At 38.4% G+C, this 21,558-nt stretch overlaps 1 protein-coding gene across 9 annotated transcripts in view; it reads left to right on the top strand.

Moving 5' to 3' along the window:
• The window catches only part of HELZ (helicase with zinc finger), a 67,697-nt gene that overhangs the window by 8,619 nt on the left and 37,520 nt on the right, over positions 1-21,558 (top strand). For 5 of the 9 annotated variants that reach the window (XM_085523024.1, XM_015879519.2, XM_085523023.1 and 2 more), the window contains 11 exons: positions 5,775-6,002; positions 7,717-7,753; positions 10,315-10,439; positions 13,051-13,107; positions 13,580-13,628; positions 13,899-13,974; positions 15,351-15,549; positions 16,588-16,695; positions 17,029-17,326; positions 18,238-18,505; positions 21,138-21,471. In XM_085523024.1, the coding sequence (XP_085379150.1) occupies positions 5,793-6,002; positions 7,717-7,753; positions 10,315-10,439; positions 13,051-13,107; positions 13,580-13,628; positions 13,899-13,974; positions 15,351-15,549; positions 16,588-16,695; positions 17,029-17,326; positions 18,238-18,505; positions 21,138-21,471 (1,761 nt within the window). In that variant the 5' untranslated portion in view covers positions 5,775-5,792. The remainder of the gene's footprint in view (positions 1-5,774; positions 6,003-7,716; positions 7,754-10,314; positions 10,440-13,050; positions 13,108-13,579; positions 13,629-13,898; positions 13,975-15,350; positions 15,550-16,587; positions 16,696-17,028; positions 17,327-18,237; positions 18,506-21,137; positions 21,472-21,558) is intronic. The other 4 variants (XM_085523026.1, XM_015879521.3, XM_085523025.1 and 1 more) reach the window with 2 other exon arrangements.

Here is a 21,558-nt window from a genome sequence, read left to right as displayed (position 1 = left end):
TACTCTGGTTGTATGACGGGCTCTATGGAATATGGTAGAGCACAAGGTGGGAAAGTCACTTTTTTATATCTTAGGCTGAATATGAGAGTCATAGAGACTGGGTATTAATGTTTATGAATTAAAATGAGAAGGCTTTTCTTAATACTTGCGAAGTGCTTTGTCAGGCATTACCAAAAAGCTTATGAAAACACTGAAATGCAGTTCTGAGACCAGGTTTGAGTTGCATGCAGTAAATAAGGCCTTAGGTGCTGTGCAGAAGAATTGAGCTGGGTGCTGGTAAAGCAGCAGCCTGTGCTTTGCCTGGTTCTCTGACCTGGTACCATGTGAGAGGGATGATGTGATTCCTGCAGGTACATGTGTTGGCATCATACAGGTGCATGGGAGGGCGAGCATCACCTTGTACCAGTCACTTGCTCACTGCACAGCTTCCGCATGGTGAACTTTGCAACCCAGTGCTTGTAATGGCACTTCAGTGCAGTGCTGTCATGTAACTAGGTGGTGTTTTCTGGTTTTGCTGTGTGTAAATAGGAGACTTGTGTCTGTCATTCCTGCATGCAGTGATGCATGTGAAGTGGATAGTGTGGGGCTGTGACTTGCCATCTGTTTTGCATAGTAATAGGTAATGCTTTTGGACAGCTGTGTATAAACAAACTCACCCACCCTCCTCCCCCCAGCCCTCCCCCCCAAAATGTATATATTGAAAGGCAGGAGATGAAGATATTCAGAATATTAATATGTTAAATGGGGTGATTACAAATGCTAAGAGCAGGAGTTAATTTGGGATGTGAGGCCAAAGATGGCCAATTTATCCGTGTGTGATTATTGCTGCCATTTGTGACATAAATTGTTCTTCCTACTACTGCTTCCAAAGTGAAAACAGAAGAGATTAGTGGAGATAACAAGCTGTTAATGATCACTTAATAAAGGGTCTGTACTGAAATTCTAGCTGTCATGTGATAAAATCTAACTTGTTCCCATCTGTGATGTATGTAAAGTGATCTAAAGAGCACAGGATTCAGATGCAGAAACCATTTAATCTGAGTTGCTGCTGTATTTCTGTACTGCTGGTAAGTGAATGGTAAATCACCCATAGACACTTGTTCCTCATACTGTGGGTGCTGTTGTGTTTATTTCATGTGTTAAGTTTACAGGATCAGACTGAAGGCTGCAGTTGTGTGACCAGAGATCCCCTGTCCTCCTAGTTTACAGTCCTGTCTTTTTTTCTTGATTTTTGAAGTGGAAGGACAACCTGTATATTTAATATATTTAACAGGTTCATGATGTTCTCTACTTTTCATTCTTTTTTTTTCCTCCTGGAATCAAGCATATCATGTTCTCTAGAGGCAAAGCAGTGCAAGTTCTTGTTGCTGTTATGCTATATAGTAGAACCTTGAAATAAGCCTTCTTCCTTCTGTATGCTCCATTTCAGATTTCACATCATTTATGGAATGTAAAGCAGGGTCCTTTTCCCTGGAGTTGTACAGCATTCACTGGAGTAATTTGGTTATTTTAGAAAACAGATAAGATTGTCCTCTCTCAAGGGTGGGGACTTTGTATTTGTTCTGTAAGGTGTGCAGTGCATTTCTGAGCACTGTGTGTTACCAACTTCAGCCATAGCTGCAGTAGATGAGTGCATAAGAATTCAGCTGTTAGGTTCTTGCTTTAAAAGACAAAAAAGCTCAGCAGTAATCTTTCCTGTGACTCTTTTCTGCATGCGAGAGGCACTGTTCTTTTCCTCTTTATTCTGTTCCATATTGGTGTAGTGCACAATCGTTATCTGTTTACACTTCATTCAATGATTTCTGAGGATGGGATTATTTATCATGTATATGTAGTGCACATATGTACTGTATGTATGTCTGTAAGTGGCATCTGTATTATATTCCGTCTTGTAAACTTGCCTAAAATACTTTTTTGTCTTAAAGCAAAATACATTCTTTTTTTTTTTTTTTTAAAGTAAGGAAAGTTAATAATTTGATTTTGCTTATCTAAAGATACTTGAGTGCTATTTCAGTGTACTACAAAAACAGTTACATGACATTATGCAGAGGTACCTTAAGTTGGGATCACTAGAGATGCCGGAACAACTATATAATGTGGTTTAGCAGTAAATGGATTTATTCTCTATTTCAGTATGTGGACTGACAAATAGAGTATGTTTGCTGTGTCTCTATAGTTGAGCTTTAGTGATCTATTCCTTTTTGTTTTTTTAATTAAGTATGATGTTGCAGTTACAGGTATGACAGCTAACATTTGTGCTGTGTAGCACTACCTCGTGTATTTTACTTGCTTCAGGTTATAAAATGAACCCAGACTTTTCCTTGCCTGTATGAATTAAAGTTTGTTGTGAATCTTTTCCTGATCATTTTGAGGGAGACGGAAGTAAGGGCTGTTGAGTCACAATGCTGTGTCCTTCCCGGCTATCTGACTTCCCAAATATTACTTCTTCGTATTATGGAAACAGTTCTCACAGTTCTGAGACCTTCATATGTGAATTGCTTACATCTTGGTGTAACTAACTTCAGGAAGTTATGCCAAGTGTACAAGGTTTGGAGACTGCTTTAGTAAAGCATGGAAACTGATGGATGGATTCTTGAGCAGCTCAACTAATGAACACAGTTTTTAGCCTTTATTATTATGGGTAATAAAATAAATTCGTTCTTAACTAGCAAAGATCTTTAGAACAACATCTTCTGTCTGGGTAGATGGCAGCACGTGGCAAGAACTGGTGGAGCAGCTGACCTCTGCATATCAGTAAGAAGCTGAATGTGGTTTTCCTTATTGTCCAGAGGCCTTCTCAGTTTTGTGCAAGTCCTTGGAAGCAGCACGGTGACCATATACCTTTCCCAAGCTGATGTACTGCTGCTCTTTCTCAGCGCCTGCAGCACGGTGCTGGCAGGAGGTACAGCTGATGGCTCTAGCAGGGAGCAGGTGGGTGCTGATTGCTGCCAGCAGAGCTGTGCATTGTAATGGGAGGCAGCTGGAAAGGCTCTTCCCCTCCGTGTGCCCATGGCCCTGGGTCTAACATGTGCTACAGAGCACAGATCCCACTTTGTGGCTCTTGGAGCATCATTCAGTTCATGGCAAATTCCTCAGGTCTCGCTGTGGGACTGCAAGTTGAACATCGCTGCTTTAGCATAAATCTTCACAAGAGATGTTAATGTCTGGTTAAAATATGCAAATATTTACTGACTTGTCTGCTGTTTGTCAGCTTGGCATGCGAGACCTTGGATCTGATCCTTCTGTCTTGGCAGACATTGGGAATTTTGCCAATAGCATTAATAGGAATAGAATTGTGCCCTCTAATCTGTTTGTTTATGAAGTACAGCAGGAGTTATCTGGCTCGATGCTTTACAGTGAACTAAAAATCATCTGCTTGAATTTTTTTGGAACTGTTGTTTACTTTCTCTTACCATTATCTTAGCATGTGGACCCTTTGGTTGCATGAAATACATCAGTAAACTCTGTAGTTTTGAAGTGCAGAGTCGGGAGTTAAACTGCTCTGAAATACTGAAATTCTAGATCACGATGTTCTTTCCTACACTCATTTTCAGTTTGCACTTGGACCAATCAGGCTGTGGAGTACCACTCCAGAAGCTTCTTGTGCACCAACCAGGGTGGTAAATGGGAAGTAAATGGCAGTGTAGGTGGTCTTGTTTGGAGCTCTTCCTTCTGAAGCTGCCCCTTCTGCCTTTCCTGGCCCACTCTGCAGTTGGGCAGGGAAATGGGCAGTTTTATTTGGGGATTAGCTTTTAATTAGTCTGTTTGTTTGTTTAGAGAATCTCATTGGCAAGAAGGAGAAATGCACATTATGAAAATCGACCCCAAAAATCATTAGTAGGGAAAAAGCCTCTCACAAATCCCGGACAAAACAAAACCAGGTACCAGGGTTTGAGTTACACCAGTTTGGAGTTAGCCAGATCTTGGAAATGATAGAGACAGCAGATGTTCTGCGGAGGTTAAGCTGGACATGACTTGAAATAAATGTAGGTCAGGAAGTTTTCTTCTACTAATGGGAGGAGGCTTTTGGAAGCAGGGATTACAAAGTGGGGTTTACATCTCTGCATTAGCTCACCGGGAAGAGCTGCCAGCTCCTGTGTGTGCTCGGGTCAACATGATTCTTACTGTTCTATCTGGCAGCATTTGCAGGTGCTGTGTGTGAATATGTTACTTAATTGTGTAAATCAGAAGCCTTCCTGTAGGGCAGTGGCACTGCTGTGAGGTGGTTTGAAGCTGAGGAATGCTTTGAATTGGTTGCTGATAATAAAGGTGTTGCTGATAATATGTTGTGGCTGTATTTCTAAGGTCCTCTTGTTTCAGATGTGTAACTTCAGATAGTGGGGATGTGCCTGTCCACTGATTCTGCAAAATTCTGAAGATGTCTTGAAGTTTGCTATTAGAATAAATAATTATTCAGATGTGAATGAAGCTCTTTTGGTATGCAGCCCTCCGGGCCATTTGGAGAAAATGAATAATCCTGACATTTATTCTGCTTCATGCTTTGGATTTTAATCTCAGTTTAGCAGGCAGAAAGACTGAAGTGGGTGAGTCATTTGCTCAGTTTCTCAAAGAGCTGAGAATGCAGCATCCACTGCAGTGCTCTCCAGACCTACAACTGACCGGAGAAATTTGTGCCTGCTGCTGGGGGTATCAAACCACTCCACAGAATAGTTCAGTGTTAATCAAAACAGCCAGCGTAATGCAATTGGTGAATAATATTGGCTTTTTGTAGTGCTGTGTTGGGGGAGATGGGCTGGGTAAAGGAGCTTCCCTCTGCATGCTGGATGTGCTGGCCAGCGTGGGATCTGTGTATAAACTGTTGTTCTGCAGTAAACACACAGAAGCTCTGCTGAGACTTCTGGTCAAAGGAATTTTGGTTCTTCGTCAGCCAGGAAGTGAGGAAATCAGAAGTACAGCAGAGTTCATGAAATCCTCTCTTTTCAGTCCCTCAGGAGGAAAACAAAGTACGTGAGAAAGGCATCAATTAACTATTTTATAGCTGGGCAGCAAGTCCTGGATCTGTAAAGCTTGCTGCAGTAGTGGAAATCTGTTGGATTTTTAGTTGTACACAGAAGGTTCTTTGCGTAAACATAACAACACCTAACTTTTCTGATTGAAAACATGTGATTATTGAAGTGATCCAACTGAGTGTTAATGTAGTTACTCTTTAGATGAACTTTCTCATGTGTTTGGAAACGCAGAAGCTGCTTCATTCCCATGTACCTTCCCCTTTGGGACGATGCAGTGTTGGATGTGAGACATTTTCATATAAATGGTGTAAAAGGGCACGTAATTTAAGTCCATCCCATGTGCCTCATCCACCCCATCTGGCCCACGTGCCCTAGAAGTAGGTGAGGAGTGCTTTGAAACTGAAGGTGTCTTGGGGAAGGCGCTACAGGCTTGGAGAAGTGGCTGGTGGATGAGTTTCATTGCTTCCAAAGCAGACTTGAGGACACAGAAGCCTCTATGCAGCAAAGTGCTTAAACCCATGCTGGCATTGAAGTTTGAAACCACTACATATTTTTAAAAATCAGTCATGGGCTTAAGTACCTTCTTGAATTAGAATTGGAAGTGAGAGCCAGGAGGGCTGTGAGTAGGAGCACGGAGAGAAAAGGGGTAAGAGGTTAGTTAGGTTGGGCTAGGGAATGCAAGTGGCATGGACCAAAGGGGATGTGCTACAGCACCTGGAGGTGGGAATGGCAGTTGGTTGGCAAGTTGTCACTGCCATCATGCAGCTAACCAACGTTTTATCATCCCCTCTGCCCCCACTCTAGGATTTCTGTCCCTGAGTCATGGCAGACAGAAGACCAGAGAAGTCATGTGAACAAGCATGTGAATCCCTTAAGCAGCAGGATTATGAAGTGGCAGTGAAGCATTGCACAGAGGCACTCCTTTCCCTCAGCCAGTACCCCCCAGCTCACCTCCCGGAGGCATGCCAGGCAGAAATCGACCGCATCAAAATCGAGACTCTGCTGTATAGAATTGCTTCCTTTTTACAACTTGTGAGTGTCACTCTTTCATAGTATCTAATGAACTGGAAAGAACAATCAACTATCTTATACCATCAAAAATTTAAATAAAATTATGTGTTTTCCTATAGTTGGCATATTGGTTGCCACAGAATCCTCATTGTTAAAACATTTTGAGGCTTCTCTCTCATAGCTTTCCCTGACCTGTTTATTTTTCAAGATTGGGCCCTCTGAATAGTCTGGGTCTGAATCACAGTTTCTTAAAATAATAGAGAATTATCTTTTTTTTTCCAAAAAAATCCCAAATATATTCTAAGAAGAAAAATAACTTATTTTTTGAGTATTATTTTCATTGATCTATGCTGAGTGATGTACCAAATTACCTTCTCTTTAAAGAGCAGAAAATAAAGTTACAGATTTGATTGCTCAAAAAACAAAGTTAGGAAATACCAGAATTCAGGCAATTAGTTCATACTTAATTTAGCTGCTTTTGCATAACTGAACAGTAGTCTTTTAATATTTGATCACTACTAGTTTTCCATTGCTAGGCTAGAGCATGTCTGCTGAAAGACGTAACTCTTAGGCTCTGGCAGATTTTGAATAGAAATGTGAAAACTGGGAGCTTTGTAGGGGATTTTGTAAATGCAAGGCAAGGTGTATGTCCCTGTATTGTAGGTGATGCCATTACTGAAAGTGTGACCTTCCCTGAATGCATTAGAATGCTACAATTCCTTACGGGAAAGGACACTGGAATGATTAATTTTTCTTTACCCTTTTGGTTTGGAAATGTTGTTATTATCAATTTAGAGGAGTCTTCTTGTCCTCAAATCTTCATGTATCAGTTATGAACATCAACATCTCACATGGAAAATGTTTGGCCAACTTGTAGGACCTTGCTGGATGCCTTTAAGGTTGATCATGCCCCTTCTAACATCAAGAATCAGGAAGCTTCCTGAGTTTAGATGTGACCTACCATATAGCTGGCTTGGTTTTTCTGTTTGTTTTTTTAGTGGCAGTTGTGTTTCCACAGGTTGACTTCTCAAAATCATTTCCATAGGTCAATAGGCAGATAGATGCTTAGCAGTATTTAACACATTTCTGGCCTGAATACCTCTGGAAATGCTTTGAGGCACCTGTCTGTGTGTTCAACATAGTGGCATTTGCTGCAGTAAGTAAGCCTTGAGGGATTTTGGAAAACTCTTGCAATCAAAACCTCCCTATTAAAGAATTATGTAGATACTTTAAGTATTCAAGTACTTAAGTATTAAAGATTTGTACAGATTTTTAAGTAGAAAAGTGTCTTATTTCCCTTTGTGTTTTAGTAAAAGATGTAGTGTTTCGAATCACCATTAATAACACAGAGTAAATAAACTACAGACCCTACAAATTCCAACAGCACACCATTAGCAGCGGTTATTTTTTTTTAATCCGGAGTCTAGGAAGAAAATTCAGTTTTCTCCTGGATGCTGTGAGCCACCTACAAATACGTACTTAAACACATACCTTAACTCATTCACATACCTCTTTTAAAATATTCATTTGTTGAGAATTTGAGGACAAAGTCAACATTGTAAGGGTTCTTTAGATTGGATTTGTCAAGTGACTGATGTTCTTTACATGTCCTACCCAGGCAAAGAAAGAGCCAATGAGTTTGTAAAAGTTTTAAGATACTTCTAATTCAAGCATGTCGTTGTTTGTGCCAAGTGGAATAACGCTATTTTTAAACTTTTCATGTTTTACCTTTCAGAAAAAGTATGGGCAAGCAGATGAAGACTGTAGGCATGGTATGGTTATTTCTTTTTTTTTTTGGGGTGGGGGGTGTTTTTTTTTTCTTTTTTTTTTTTACTATTTAGTGTTATAAATTGCAGTCAGTTGTCTGAATTTGTTGGTTTGCTAACAGGGGATGTTTTGCTAGTTAAATTTATGTTTTATAATACTTTCTCTACTTGTTTTCTAAGGAAAATCTTCCTTCCTAGGGCTGTTGGTTGATATTTAGCTATTATAACTCAAGTTGTAGACTTTTCTTGGTCTAACTGTTGGCACATGCCAAGTTACCTTTCATGATGGCAAATGAGAGATGTGTGGAAAGAAGGATGATGGTTAAAGGAGGTAGGAAGGAGAATCCTTTGTAATGAATGGTGTTCTCATTGATGCAATCTGATGGGATCGTTGTAGTGTTAGTTGGGTGACATTTGTCTGTTGAACATTCTTCTTCTCTTGGCACGTGTGTCAGAAATCAGCATCTTGGATGAACTGTAGTGTGAATTGCATTATTCCTTTCACTGATTGTGTAGAAATGGGTGGGATCGAATACCAATCATTTGGTACACTTGAAAATCTGAAAAATCTAGAGAAACCAGCTTTTATCTTAGTAATAAAAAAAAATCAGTCCAGTGTAGTGTTAATATCTTCAATTCATGGCAGCATGTTCTGCGTGCACTTTTTCCAGATCTAAAACTGAAGACATTTATCAACTTCAGGCCAATGTAGAGGTGGTGTGTGTGTGTTCTGTGTATTATATACACCTTATTTTTATGCATATAGCAATCAGCAATTGGTTTGGGGCTCCCTTTGTTGCGCTGTTATTGATTGTAGCCTAGCACCTGAGTATTTTCATTGTCACTCTTAAAGGTTTTTGCTCCAGTCTTGGTTGAAATAGCACCTGAGTACGGCCTAGCTGTATTCCTTGATGCTCACAATGTTTTTTTTAAGGACAGATTTCTCTTTCATCTTTTTACAAACCCAGTGTGTTACATACCTGTGGCTGTTTTACTTTGACCTTGAACGATAAGTTGTTCTGGGGATAAATGCATGTTCTGTATAGTGTAGTGCGTGCACTGCTACAAGGAGTGATAGTAAAGTAAAATCTACTAAGTTGATACACAAATCTTTAACAAAAGGAATTAGTTCGTGTCTTGTAACATTTTATGCTTTAGCTCAGTAGTACTGTGTGGTTAATGATACGAAATTTCATAATTGGACATCCAGTCTTTGAGGCTAAAATAGCAAACTGTCAGACACGCTGAAGCTATTTCTGGTGCTGCTGCTTCTGGTTTGGGAAGTAGGCTCTATTTTTGGATATGTGGTCAGTATCATCAGAGTGGTGAAGCTGGAGTAATGCTGGCGGGGCTGTACACACAGTACTTAGTTACCGTTTCATTTTGAAGAGCTGTCTAATTGGTTTTGTGTACGTGTTTTTGTGGGTCTCTTATTTCTGTCACATTTCATGTAATTCCTGTTAGTGATGTGAACGTCTGTGTGAGGAGCTTTGATTTTTTATTATTCCAAAATGTAATCCTGAAGCTGTGGCGAGTGTAAAATTCCTGTTTGCACTAACACAAGCTGTTGGTACCCATGGTCTGCGTGAATAGCGGTATAAACACAGATGCTGATGTTGCCTGCAATAACAGTGATACAGATTTGGAGTTCTGTGATTTTATTTTATTTTATTTTATTTTATTTTATTTTATTTTATTTTATTTTATTTTATTTTATTTTATTTTATTTTATTTTATTTTATTTTATTTTATTTTATTTTATTTTATTTTATTTTATTTTATTTTATTTTTATAAACAACTGTCCAGACTTCTTTTCAACTCATGTGCTCAGATTCACTGGCCTTTTAGTTGCTTGGGAAGGTGTTGCTTTTTCTGGTCAGGTAATATATATGATTATATGTTATGCCTCCTGGTCTGAAGCAAAGCTGTGTCATGAAATAAGTCTTTTCACTATTGGAAGTGTCACTGAAAGTGTCACTTTGTCTCGCTGTCTGATTCAGTGCTAGAAAACATGAGGCAGGGTTTCAGTTACGTGGAGCTTGTAAACTTCTCGACTGAAACAATCGTTCCTATATCCTGAATTTACAGCATAAGTGAATAAAAGCCCTTTTAATGTAACAGGAATTGACCACGACGAGGTTAGCTATATTTGGAAACTACAGGGCATGCTTTTTGTGAGCATGAATGGATCTTCCTGAGCATGTTTGTGTTACTGAGAAGTTGTTGGTTGCTGGGGTTTTTTTTCCCCTTTCTGTGAAGAGGAGGTCCTTTGTGTCTGTGTCACATATTAGGATTTATCCTCCCCATATTTAATTTTTTGTCTATTTTAGAATGTAAACATTACAACCTTTTTTGAGACTCATATACAGCATTTCTTAGATGGCATGAGACAAGTTTCCAGTTAATATTAAGCATGAGCAAGTAATACCAAGCCTTGTCTTTCAAAGAAGCCACAGTTTTAACCCACGTTTCGGACATTATTTTCATGTTAAAGGTGAAGGAAGACTGTGGGGTTTATTTCACTGTGTGCTGTGATGAAGCTAATAGTTTCTGGTTTGTGTTGCAGTGCTGGGAGAGGGGCTGGCCAAGGGAGATGGATCTTTCCGTGCAGTGCTCTGCTGCATGCATCTTAAAGGGAAGCTGCAAATTGTGTCTAATGTTCTTTCCAAATCACTGATGGGTGAATCACTGGTAAGTGTGTTTCCTGCAATCTGTGTAATTTAAAAAGCAGTTTTATATTTCCATTTTTTGGGGGGATGTGTTTGAAAAACAAATGTATGTATGGCAGGTTGTAGCAAAATGAGTGATACCAAAAGCCAAAGATAAGTATCTGTTCAGTCAGGACATCGATCATGCTGTATCAGAGCTTTGGAGTCAGCATGATTTAGGCAAGTTTTTCTTACTGTTGGCTCTGAATCCTGAAAAGAGAAAGGAGAAAAAAAAAATACAAGGAAAAAAAAAGAGTGTATTTGTGTAATTTAATAGAATAATGTGAATTTCAAACTTCAGCTTATATTTTTGGGTCACATCTGATACCGTTTTGTGTGTGTACTTCGGTAAGTTTAACCTTTGAAGCAGAAAAAAATACTGATGGGACTGTGAAGTAACTGGTCTACAGAGTAAGGCAGCATGAAGAGCTTCTCAGGGAAATACTTTATTGTATCAGTACTTCTATTTTACCCTTGAAATGTCAAAGGGTGTTAAGGTTTAAATGTGACTGCTCATATGGGGAAAAATAGGGGTGTGTGTAAGTCTCCAAAGAATGATTTCCTTTTAATTTTTTTCATCTTGATTAAATAATATGCAGTTCATCACCTTGAACTGCTGGTGGTGCTAAATCCAGAGATGTGGCTGTAGCACAGAGAAGAGCAACACTTAGAGACGTTCTAGGAGAGACTGTTACCTTGAAGTTGGGTGTTAGGAAGTAAAAGGAGAAAAAAGAGATCTCTTCTGGAGTATATTGCTGCATGAGCACTGCCTTGTAATTACAGATTTCCAAATGATTAATGGTGTTCAGTATTATTTAACTGTAATGCTTAGGTGTAATTTTTTCTGTGTTATTATGAGTTGTGTGTTGATACTTTATTAGTTATGCAGAGTCACTTTCCTGATAAGATAGCTATGAATATGGATATATATATTTTAAAACTTCTTTTGGAAAATATGTGAATTAAACCAAAGACATGAATGTGCACACTGAGTGATTGTGCTTTTCCCTTGTTAGATGTTCAGCTAGAAAATAACCTGCAGTGAGCTGAAGTCCATGTCTTGTATTTTGGTGCTTGACTTAAGCAGTAGGTTTTTCTGGGGGGATGTTCTGGTTATCTGTCTGTACTGTATATATCTGGATCTATTCATTGATTTATTTATTTCCTTCTCTCCATTCCCCTCTGTTGCCTGTTTCTACATAAATAAAAGATTTTTCTTTGGCTGGCTGGTGTTTTCTAGTGGGGGAAACAAAACAAAAAAAAAGAAGCGTCATTGAAAACTTTCTGGCAAGACTGAAGGAAACTTGATTTTAGAAAAAATGAGTAAAATAGCCCCAAACTCCTTATCATAGGGAATGTACAGTGACCTTGTGTGATACTGCTGTTGTACAAAGAGGTATCTTCATGTGTGATTAAGGTCATTTACTGTTGCTTTTGGTGGGATTGTTAAAATCAAATTCAGTTACCGACTTCTGCCAGTGGATGAGAAGAGAAATGAAACAAAGTTTTGGAAGGAATTTGTTGAAGAGCTGGAATCCATCCACTTTCCTCCCCTGTGACTTAAAGAGAATGACTCTTGGTAACTTTAATTATGCTTTAATACATGTAAGCTCAGCAGGTTCAATTTGCAACCTTTCTACTGAGGAAGTGAAAAATGATTTTGAAAAAAAAAAAAACCCAAAGCTTGTGAATTGTTGAGTATGTAAATTTTCAGCAGGGCACAAAGTAAAAACGTGAAAGATCCTGGTGAACATAGTGATACTCAAATTTCTGCAAAAATATATTGAAATTAAAACAAAGATCTTCTGCTGGGTTTTGTCTTACATGAGTGTGAAGCTGTTGCACGCCAGTTATCTATGTGAGCAAATAACATTTTGAAAGATTTTAATTCAGATATGCTTGAACGTGCAGGTATATTTCATTACATTGCTTATCTTTAGTGAAAAAATCCAGAAATGATACAGTCTGCATCAGAGCAGAGAGAGTTGGAAGCAGAAATCAGTAGGCTGCAAAATACATTCTTAAGAAGAAATGAATTCATTGCTGCAATGGCAGTGACAGTTTATTATATTGATTCCTTTGGAGCTGAAGTGTTCAGTAACCATAGCATATGGCTGATGTATAGTGCTTTTTGCCAGCAGCTTACCAAGTGCTATGTAAAGGCAGGCAGTGTTACAATCAACATTTTGCAAGTGGGAAGCTGAGGCATGGAGATGTGACTTGCAGAAGGTGACCCAGCAGGCCAGTAGCCAAGCTGATAACAAGGCAGAGGTGTTTGAGCATAGAACCCTTGTCCACTGGGGCATCATGCCTCCATGGCCACCTCTTGTGGGGGGTATTGGTCTGGATCGTAGCATTCAGTAAGTAATGTCACTATTATCTATCTTGGGTGGGTACCAAACATTGTAAGAGCTTTCTTTCCAACTTGTTCTACGTGTGCTGCTCTTGTACACAGATGTCATTTAGCTCTATGCATTGCAAGTCAAATTCATCTTTCCTCATTACCCTTCTTTCAATTCTCTTGCTGTTGCTTAATGTGTTTGAAAGTTTGTGTTTCATATGTTAACATTTTGTTCTTCCACGTCTCTCCCCAGAACGGGATGGTAACTAAAGATCTGACACGACTGAAAACACTTCTTGCTGAAACAGAGGTAATAATGAGCATGCTATTGGGAAAACAGTGAGTAGCAGCCGATAGAACTCAAGAATATCCCTGCTCACAGCGCACCTGCTGGTTTAGATTCTGTTGTTTCCATTGGGCTGTTGGTCTTTACCACCTTTTCAGCAGCCTTTCCTCTAAGTTTCTCATGACGTATAAGAAAACAGTGATGCTCAACCTCAGTATTGAGGTTGGACTTTAGGCCTTTTCAATTTAGTTTGCAGTCCATGTCCAAGTACCCTCCAAAACTCTCTTCTGAAGCTGGGTGGACTCAGTGTTCCTGATAGAATTAATTGTATCAGTGGTTGTAACTTAGTTGTTACGAAATCAATTTTGTGACTATAACTGATTTCAGACTTCTGATTGTTTTTGTATCAATTGATACATTTTAAAAGAAGACAGGGCAGTTCTCATTGCTGAAATTGTTTTGTTATCCTTTATAACTGTATTTTTAATGATTGTAGGCAGCTGATAAAGTTCCATCAGGATATCATGTAGAAGATTTAGAAGAAGGTATGTAATTCATTTATAAAGCTCCTTAATTTTGTAGTGAGAAATCCTCGAAGATTCTGATTAATGTTCAACACTGGATAGCAGTCACCAGAAACTAGTTTTGACTGTTTATTTTGATGATCCCTTGGGATTTAGGTGGAATTATCTCATTGGTAGAATTTGTTGACAGAATTTCCCACCTATTTGTCAAAGTGTTGTACCAGAGTTTGCTTAATTCTGCAAATTATTGCAATTTGCTTTAATACCCTTAAAACCTTTCCTACCCTGCAGGGTCCCGGGATGGCTGGCAGTTCCGCCCTCCACCCAGGGGAGTCACAAGCAGTGAAGAATATACGCTATGTAAAAGGTAACGCTTTTGCTTTATACCGATGTTCTCGAAAGAATCAAAATGCTATTTGTTCTGGGTAATGAAGTTATGGAATTACAGGGATATTAAATAAGAAACTAATCACAAAAGGGAAAAAATAGTATTAACACAGAAAAGTTAAAAAACATGCATAATGATGATGGGTTTTTAAGGTAAAATGCTTTTCTATTAAATAATGGAAAGAAAAGCAAAGCTGCTGGATTATATATACATTTTCTAGATACCTTATAATAATTGCTCAATATTGTATTTTATACCTGTGCTCCATTTCCTTTGGGACATGATAATGACAGTGATGCTTTAGCATTTTAATACATCAGTGCAGTGCTGAATTTGAAGATGTGTAATACTGTATTGAAATTGCCTACTAAGGAAAATATTTAATTCAAAAGGTATTGAATATCTTAGCTTGGAAAAATCTGCAGTAACATCATAGTATATATCATGCTAATTTTATTAGAAATTTGACACTTAAACCTTTACATAGTTAACAGATTTTTCTTAAAGGAAATGTGTTATATTATAGTCAGTGATAAAAGCATGGCCTGTATATCCAGGTACTTTTGCTGCAAGGTTTTTCTGTCATAGCCAAGTGTTATTTTTGTCAGCTAGTTCAAATTTCACATGCTAATTCATGCTATGTTTTGTATTATATAATATGTTTACTGTAGAAATGTTTTTCAATCACTGATGACTTCTGCTGTGTTTGTCAATGATGTGGGGTGCTGAAAATCATTAATTTAGATACATCAGCTCATGCTGTGAATTTGTAACAGATCCTTAACCTCTTTGAAAATAGACCCTTTTGGACTGATGCTCTTCACTGAGGGGAATAAATCTTTTCCTTGAGAGATTTCTGTGTAGGTGTATTTAGTGCATAAGTCCACGTGATGTCACTGTTGTTCCAGGAAAAACTGCTGATTGAGCAAATCACAGCTGATGACTTAACTATTGGAGGCAATTATGCTATAACATCCCTCGCTACAGCATTTTATTCATGTTAATACAGTGCCTAGCAATTTTGGGGATGGTCTATGATCTCCTTGTGTTAATTGCTTTGCAGTCATTTGATTCTTCTTTGGAGCTGCAAATCTTGTAAGAAGTTCCTGTGTGTTTCAAAGAAATCTGACACACCTTATTGGACTTTTCAGTAAGAGGGGCTGCAGCCTATCTTACAAAACACTGTGTGTGTTTATACATTTCCAAATTAATTCCCATTGACTAAATGTACCTATAGTTCAGAGAAAGCTTTAAAGAATGTTCTTCTGGCTTTAAAAGTAAGATTTTGATAAATTTAACTTTTTAATTGGAGAAGGAAAAGTTCAAGGCATAATCGTTTTTCGTATTTTATGTAGGTTTTTAGAGCAAGGGATCTGCAGGTACGGTGCACAGTGTACTTCAGCACATTCCCAGGAAGAGCTAACAGAATGGCAAAAACGATATGCTTCCCGCTTGATCAGATTAAAACAGCAGAAGGAAAACAAACAATGTTCGGGCAGTTATATGGAAACCTTGATTGAGAAATGGATGAATTCGTTATCTCCTGAGAAAGTGGTAAGGAAAATATGCTACCTCCCTATGTGCTCATGTTTTAAACTAACAGATGAGCCTGGTTTTGGCCCTTACTATCAGAGCTGGTCGAACTACTCATTACCAAAAAATTGTCCAGCCAATTTGCTCCTCTTTCCATCCTGCACTGTATCTTCTTGCAAAGATACCAGAGACTTGAACTGAGTTTTGCAAATGTCCTTTTCAGGAATTCATGGTAGAGTTTGTGGGTTGATCATAGTGTGCTCATTTTGCATATTTACCATTCCTAGTGCAGGATGAGTCAGACAAGTCTCATGTTTCTGTTCCGTGAGTGGATGGCAAAACCTTTTAAGCTGGAGAACAATAAATGGTGAAGCTTTCATGACGTAGTGGAGAATACTCTTGTTTTTGCATGGCTCCCTTTCTTTGCCTGCAGCTGCAGACACTTTTATGAAGAGAAATGTTCAAAAGTTTGAATGCTGAAGAGTGAGGGGGTATGAATATAGTGAAACCTAGCAACTGTTGGGAATTCCAAAGGATGTTTCTGTGGCATTCGACCAGCTCTACTTACCACTGACCCTAAGGAGTTTTCGGTCCATCTATTGTTGATCGAAGTCTGGGAAGAGTGGGCTTTCTACTGAATGGATTAATGAGTAGGAAGCTTCATTCTAGTTTCCTGGTGTCTCTAGAGTTCTCATTGATGTCATTGAGATCTGGGGTCTTCTGGAAATGCAGTCTTGGGGCCTCGTTGTATTGGATACTTCCTTCCAAATATAATCATGTTCTGCTTAAAACATGTACAGTTCAGTTGGTTTTTGAAAATCAAGTCCAAAGTGGTTAATTGTCATAAATGGTTATACTCTGTACCTACTCTATATGATCTAGTAGATCTGGCTTGCTTATCTCTGAAGTAGGACAGGTTATATTCAATTCCCACATAGGACTTGCATCATTCCTGCACAATTCTTTTCATTTCCAATTCCAAATTGCTGTGTTTTTCTTGCTTTTCTTTTAACTTTGTCTGTAGAATTTTAATATTATGCTCTTTTTCTTCTAATCTAGCTTAGTGAAAGTATAGAAGGAGTGAGAGTAGAACATAATCCTGAGCTATCAGTAACTGTCACCACCAAAAAGTCTCATCAAACTTGGACATTTGCTCTCACTTGTAAGGTAAGACTCATGATTTTTTTTGACAGCGAGTGTGTAATAAAAATGAGAATGTATTCCATAGCCTTTTGTGGTCAGAGTTGTGTAGGGCTTCTTTTTAAAACAAAGCAGTTCACTGGAACCATGCCTTCTCCAGCAGTCCTGGTGGCTGTTTATCAGATGCCCTGTTTTGTACCATGACTTGTGCCTGCAGGACTTGTACCTGCTTTGTCAAGTTGAGAACTCATGTAAGCTGTCATTGACTGCGAATAAAGATGCTCTTGAAATATTTCTTGTTTTCCAATGTAGTTAATTTCAACCCTCGCATTTTTTTTTATTATTTTTTTTTTCTGATAGCCTGCAAGAATGCTGTATCGAGTGGCATTGCTTTATGATGCCCATCGCCCACATTTCAGTATCATTGCAATATCTGCTGGAGACAGCACTACCCAGGTATCACAAGAAGTTCCGGAAAACTGTCAGGAGTGGATAGGAGGAAAGATGGTCCAGAATGGAATAGATCACTATATATACAAAGTCAGTATAGCTTTTAACACAGAAATCTTTGGAACTTTTCGCCAAACTGTTGTGTTTGATTTTGGATTAGAACCAGTCCTCATGCAACGAGTAATGATTGATGCTGCTTCAACTGAAGGTAATGTATAAAAAATTTATTTTTTAATAATGGAAGCTTTTAATGTCATCTGTTTTTGGTTTTTTTTTTTTCACATTTCTGGGCAGATCAGCATCTTTATTAACAGCTAATGAATAAATTTTACCATGTATTGTCTTAATCACATGTGTGAATACAAATAGTAGACAAAAGCTTCAGACCACAAACCAGGCTTTCCAGATGACCAAAGAGCAGGAAGTCTGTACAAGTTGTAGTGCCTCCTGAAGCACAGAATATTGTATTGGGGACAAGATACTATGCTTAGAAGTAAGGCAGTGGTCTTTTCAGGAACTATTATCTGATCCTCATGTAGCTGTGTTGGGTAATCACAGCTGACAGACTTTCATAAGACATCAAGTTTTGGGAGTGCTGGTGCCCTTTTATTTTAAAACTGTTTAAGACCCCCCCAAAAAAACCTAAGTAATAATTTGTTCACAAAGTCACTGTCAAACTAGTGTGTTCTGGGTTCTTGCTGGCTTAAACCAACCAGATCAGCACAGGGAACAGCTGATTCAAGTCCACATGAAGGAGGTGGGTAAAGTCGAGATAGAAGTCTTTAGCATTAGTCAGTGATGTTTTCTCATATTGCTTCTCTATGTACAGAAGGGTTCCAAAGTCTTAAAGCAGTTTGCTGCTAATAGTTATTTTGAATGAAAAGAGTGCTAGGTGTTTAATATGTACTCATAAAACCCAAATCCTGGACCCTTGTTAAGGTAATTTGAGAGCCTCCTTGCTTTGTGTATATCTGACAGTGAGGGGTGGTAGGTCTGGCAATTAACTTACTAAAAAATTGTAGGCAGAGGAGCCTCTTGCACTTCATTCATTCTCTCTAATGGGATTATTTTTGGTAGTGTTTGTCTGTAACTTAGTTCCTTTGTCTGTTATGTACTCAGATCTTGAATACCTGATGCATGCACGGCAACAGCTACTAACTACAGCTAAGCGTTGGGATTCTACTTCTAAGACTATTGTAGAGTTTGAACCTAATGAAACTACTGAATTGGAGAAGAGCCTTCTTACCAGATACCAAATCCCTCTATCTGCTGACCAGTTATTTACACAATCTGTCCTGGACAAATCATTGACCAAGACCAACTATCAGTCACGGTTGCATGACCTCCTTTATATTGAGGAAATAGCACAGTATAAGGAAGTTAGCAAGTAAGTAATACATTTACAAAAGTATATGCTACATATTTGTTACCGTTCTGTTAAAATGGCAACTTTTCTCATTAAATCTTCTTAATTAGTTAAAATATTGTCATCTTTTTTGCTTGGAGAAGTTGAATATGAATTTGAAAATAGTGATTTGATGAAAGAGAATAGTGCTTAACAAGTGTTACTTAGTGATGCTCATTGAAAGTAGGTTGTACATATCATTTCTTGCTTACAGTTGGAGACGCTAAACTTCTCTTGTATGATGGTTTACTAACGTATGTATAAAAGTTATATATAAATATATATATGTTTTGGGCTCTTGATACAAAAAGAAAATGAGTTGTTGTGAAATATGCTGCAGAACGCGATTGTTATTGCTTAGTGAATTCTCACATCAAGAATTACACTCTTGTGCCTCACAGGAAGGCAAAGAGCAGCGTGCCTGTAGAAATGAGAGAATAAGAAATGTGTTCTGTGTCATGCTTCCCTTATGGTGCAGTAATAAGTTTTTGCTCTTCTTTTTCTGTCTTGTAGATTAGTAAGTTTTAATAATGTTCTTGAAATCTTCTGCTTTGATAGTGTTGATGACAGAAGCATTCTTTTGATCTTGTAGCTGACCCACATAATTGCAACAAGGCTGAAAGTAGCACATTTTTCTGATCCTCTGTGGCTAAGATCACACACTTGTTATTCTCTAGTGAGGTGCTAGGGTTGCAAGCCTAGAAGTAGGTCTGGAAATACAAATGCAGGTGGGTTGTATTACCTCTGAAGTTGTCGAGAGTCAACATGTTGATAAGCAGCTACTCTCTAACGCATTTGTGGACGCATCTTGTAAACCAGTAGGGTTGTCAGCATGGTCTTTTCTGGCAGGGTTGGAAAAATATGACTGTGTGCAGCTCAGATTGGGGTGGAATGTTGATTTTTTTGCACTTTCTAGGAAAACAGTTTGAGTTTGAGGCCACCTGAGTGGGAACACTGAAAAGTACTGGATGAAGGTTGCAATGATGTTGTAAAGTCCTGAGTTTAATTCTAAAGGAGTCCATTCTGGATGGTCTTGAAAAGCTTTATTTTTAAATTGTGTTTATTCTAATATTTCAAAGGGTGTTTGTAAGCATATGCAACGTGACTGCCTTGCAAAACAAAGCAATAAAGGTTAGAGAAAGGGCTATATTACTGACTCATTTTCAAATGCAAAAAGCAAAACAATGTTCTGATCTAGATGCTAGCTTGGTTTTTGAACACTTTGCTGTAGGTACCATCTGCTGATTGTTTTAAGTGTCATCCTTTTTTGTGCATTCTGAAGAGAAGCAGCCTGTAATGGTTAGGTTGGCTATAACTGACTATATGTTTGCTTGTCTGAACATCAGTGAGTGTGTGAGGCAACACAGCTCCTCCCATGCACTACATTTTCTGCTTCCAGAATTATAGAACAGGTTTAGCCTCCAGGCTGTGCAAACTAAAAAATTTGACTGATGGAAAATAGATTTGTTTTCATCATTACTGTGTCTTATATTTTATCAGTGCATAAGTACATGTCACACTGTGCATCCTGCCTGAGCTCTGCAGTTACAAATGTAAAATGAAATATGTTGAACTTACCTTGAAGAAAACATTACATGGGACTTTGTTCAGAATGGTTTCACTTGTCACAGAGAATTTGGCTGCACTGGCCATGCACTGATTCTTGATTTATCTGGTATTTCTCTGATTTGACTTTGCAATGAGGAGTCTTACATAAATTCCTCCCATTAAAAATGTAGTTAGTTGATCTTTGTATAAAGCTCACTGCAAAACAAGGTGATAAATAGGGTGGAAGAAAAAACTTGGGGATTTTTAATTCTGATCTTGATTTTGTAATTTAACATCTTACCAGAAGATGTCAGCTTACTCACAGAGAACTGATAATCTCTAAACTTGAGATTCCCTTTAGCATAGTAGGATCAGTTTATTCATGTACAAAAACAGTAATTTGTGCCTTGTGGCAGATTGGCAGCAATAATATTTCCCTGTAGTTTTTTACAGATCCAAATTTGCGAATCAGGTATTGTCCATTTAGCAGCTTGGGGATTTTTTAATACCTGCGTGCTGATTTTTAGGAAGCATTTTAATCAGTCCATCCAATTTATAGGTATAATATCATTTACCTTCTTCGAGTTGTGCGTTGCTTTCATTGGTGTGCAGCTTGGGAGAGGTGGATGGAATAAACAGGAATAAATAGGTTCTTCTGTACCTCTCTGCCTGAATACCTTGTATTGTTGAGTGTAGTATAAGGTTATGAAGTATTTATCTTTTTTTTTTTAAACTGATTTGGAGCCTTCACAGCAGCTCAAGTTCACTTATTTTGGTCACAGAGAATTTTTGTATTTGATTTAGTCTAGTGAAGGTGGTTTTAATGACTTAATTTTTTTAAAGCATCATCAATATTTCTTCTCTCAGTTGTATGTTTTGTAGGCTGACATCAAAAGGAAAGCATGCACGTGTTCTATAGCTACATACTTCTGAAGGGCCACTTTAGCTATGCTTGTTCAAATGTAGTTCCGTACTCAGAGTGTTGGGCAGTGAACCTTGGGTCTGGATGCATAGTATTTCCAAATCAGATTGTTTTCCTGCACTTACTAGATGCTTTCTTGCTTAGGTTCAACATAAAAGTGCAATTGCAGATTGTAGCAAGCTTCATGCTCACTGGGGTTTCTGGAGGTGCGAAGTATGCCCAAAATGGACAACTCTTTGGACGCTTTAAGCTCACTGAAACGCTGTCAGAAGACACTTTGGCTGGACGGCTGGTGATGACCAAAGTCAACGCTGTTTATTTATTGCCCGTCACTAAAGAGAAGTCAGCACAGACCCAAGGAACCAAAGAGAAGGTTTATGAAGCAGCTATTGAAGAGAAAACAAAGGATTACATCTTCTTGAGGGTATCCAGGGAATGCTGTGAAGAGCTTAATCTTCGGGCGGATTGTGAGATGCAGGTAAGCCTGAGACAAAACTGTTCTGGCATGTTAGTGTTTTGTCTGTTTCAGCTCCACCCGAAATAACTGCTGGAAGATACGGTAGGG

Source organism: Coturnix japonica, chromosome 23, assembly GCF_054131305.1.
Source record: "Coturnix japonica strain WE chromosome 23, WE-NBRP24, whole genome shotgun sequence".
NCBI classification, from domain to species: domain Eukaryota; kingdom Metazoa; phylum Chordata; class Aves; order Galliformes; family Phasianidae; genus Coturnix; species Coturnix japonica.
This window is presented reverse-complemented; position numbering and strand designations above follow the sequence as displayed.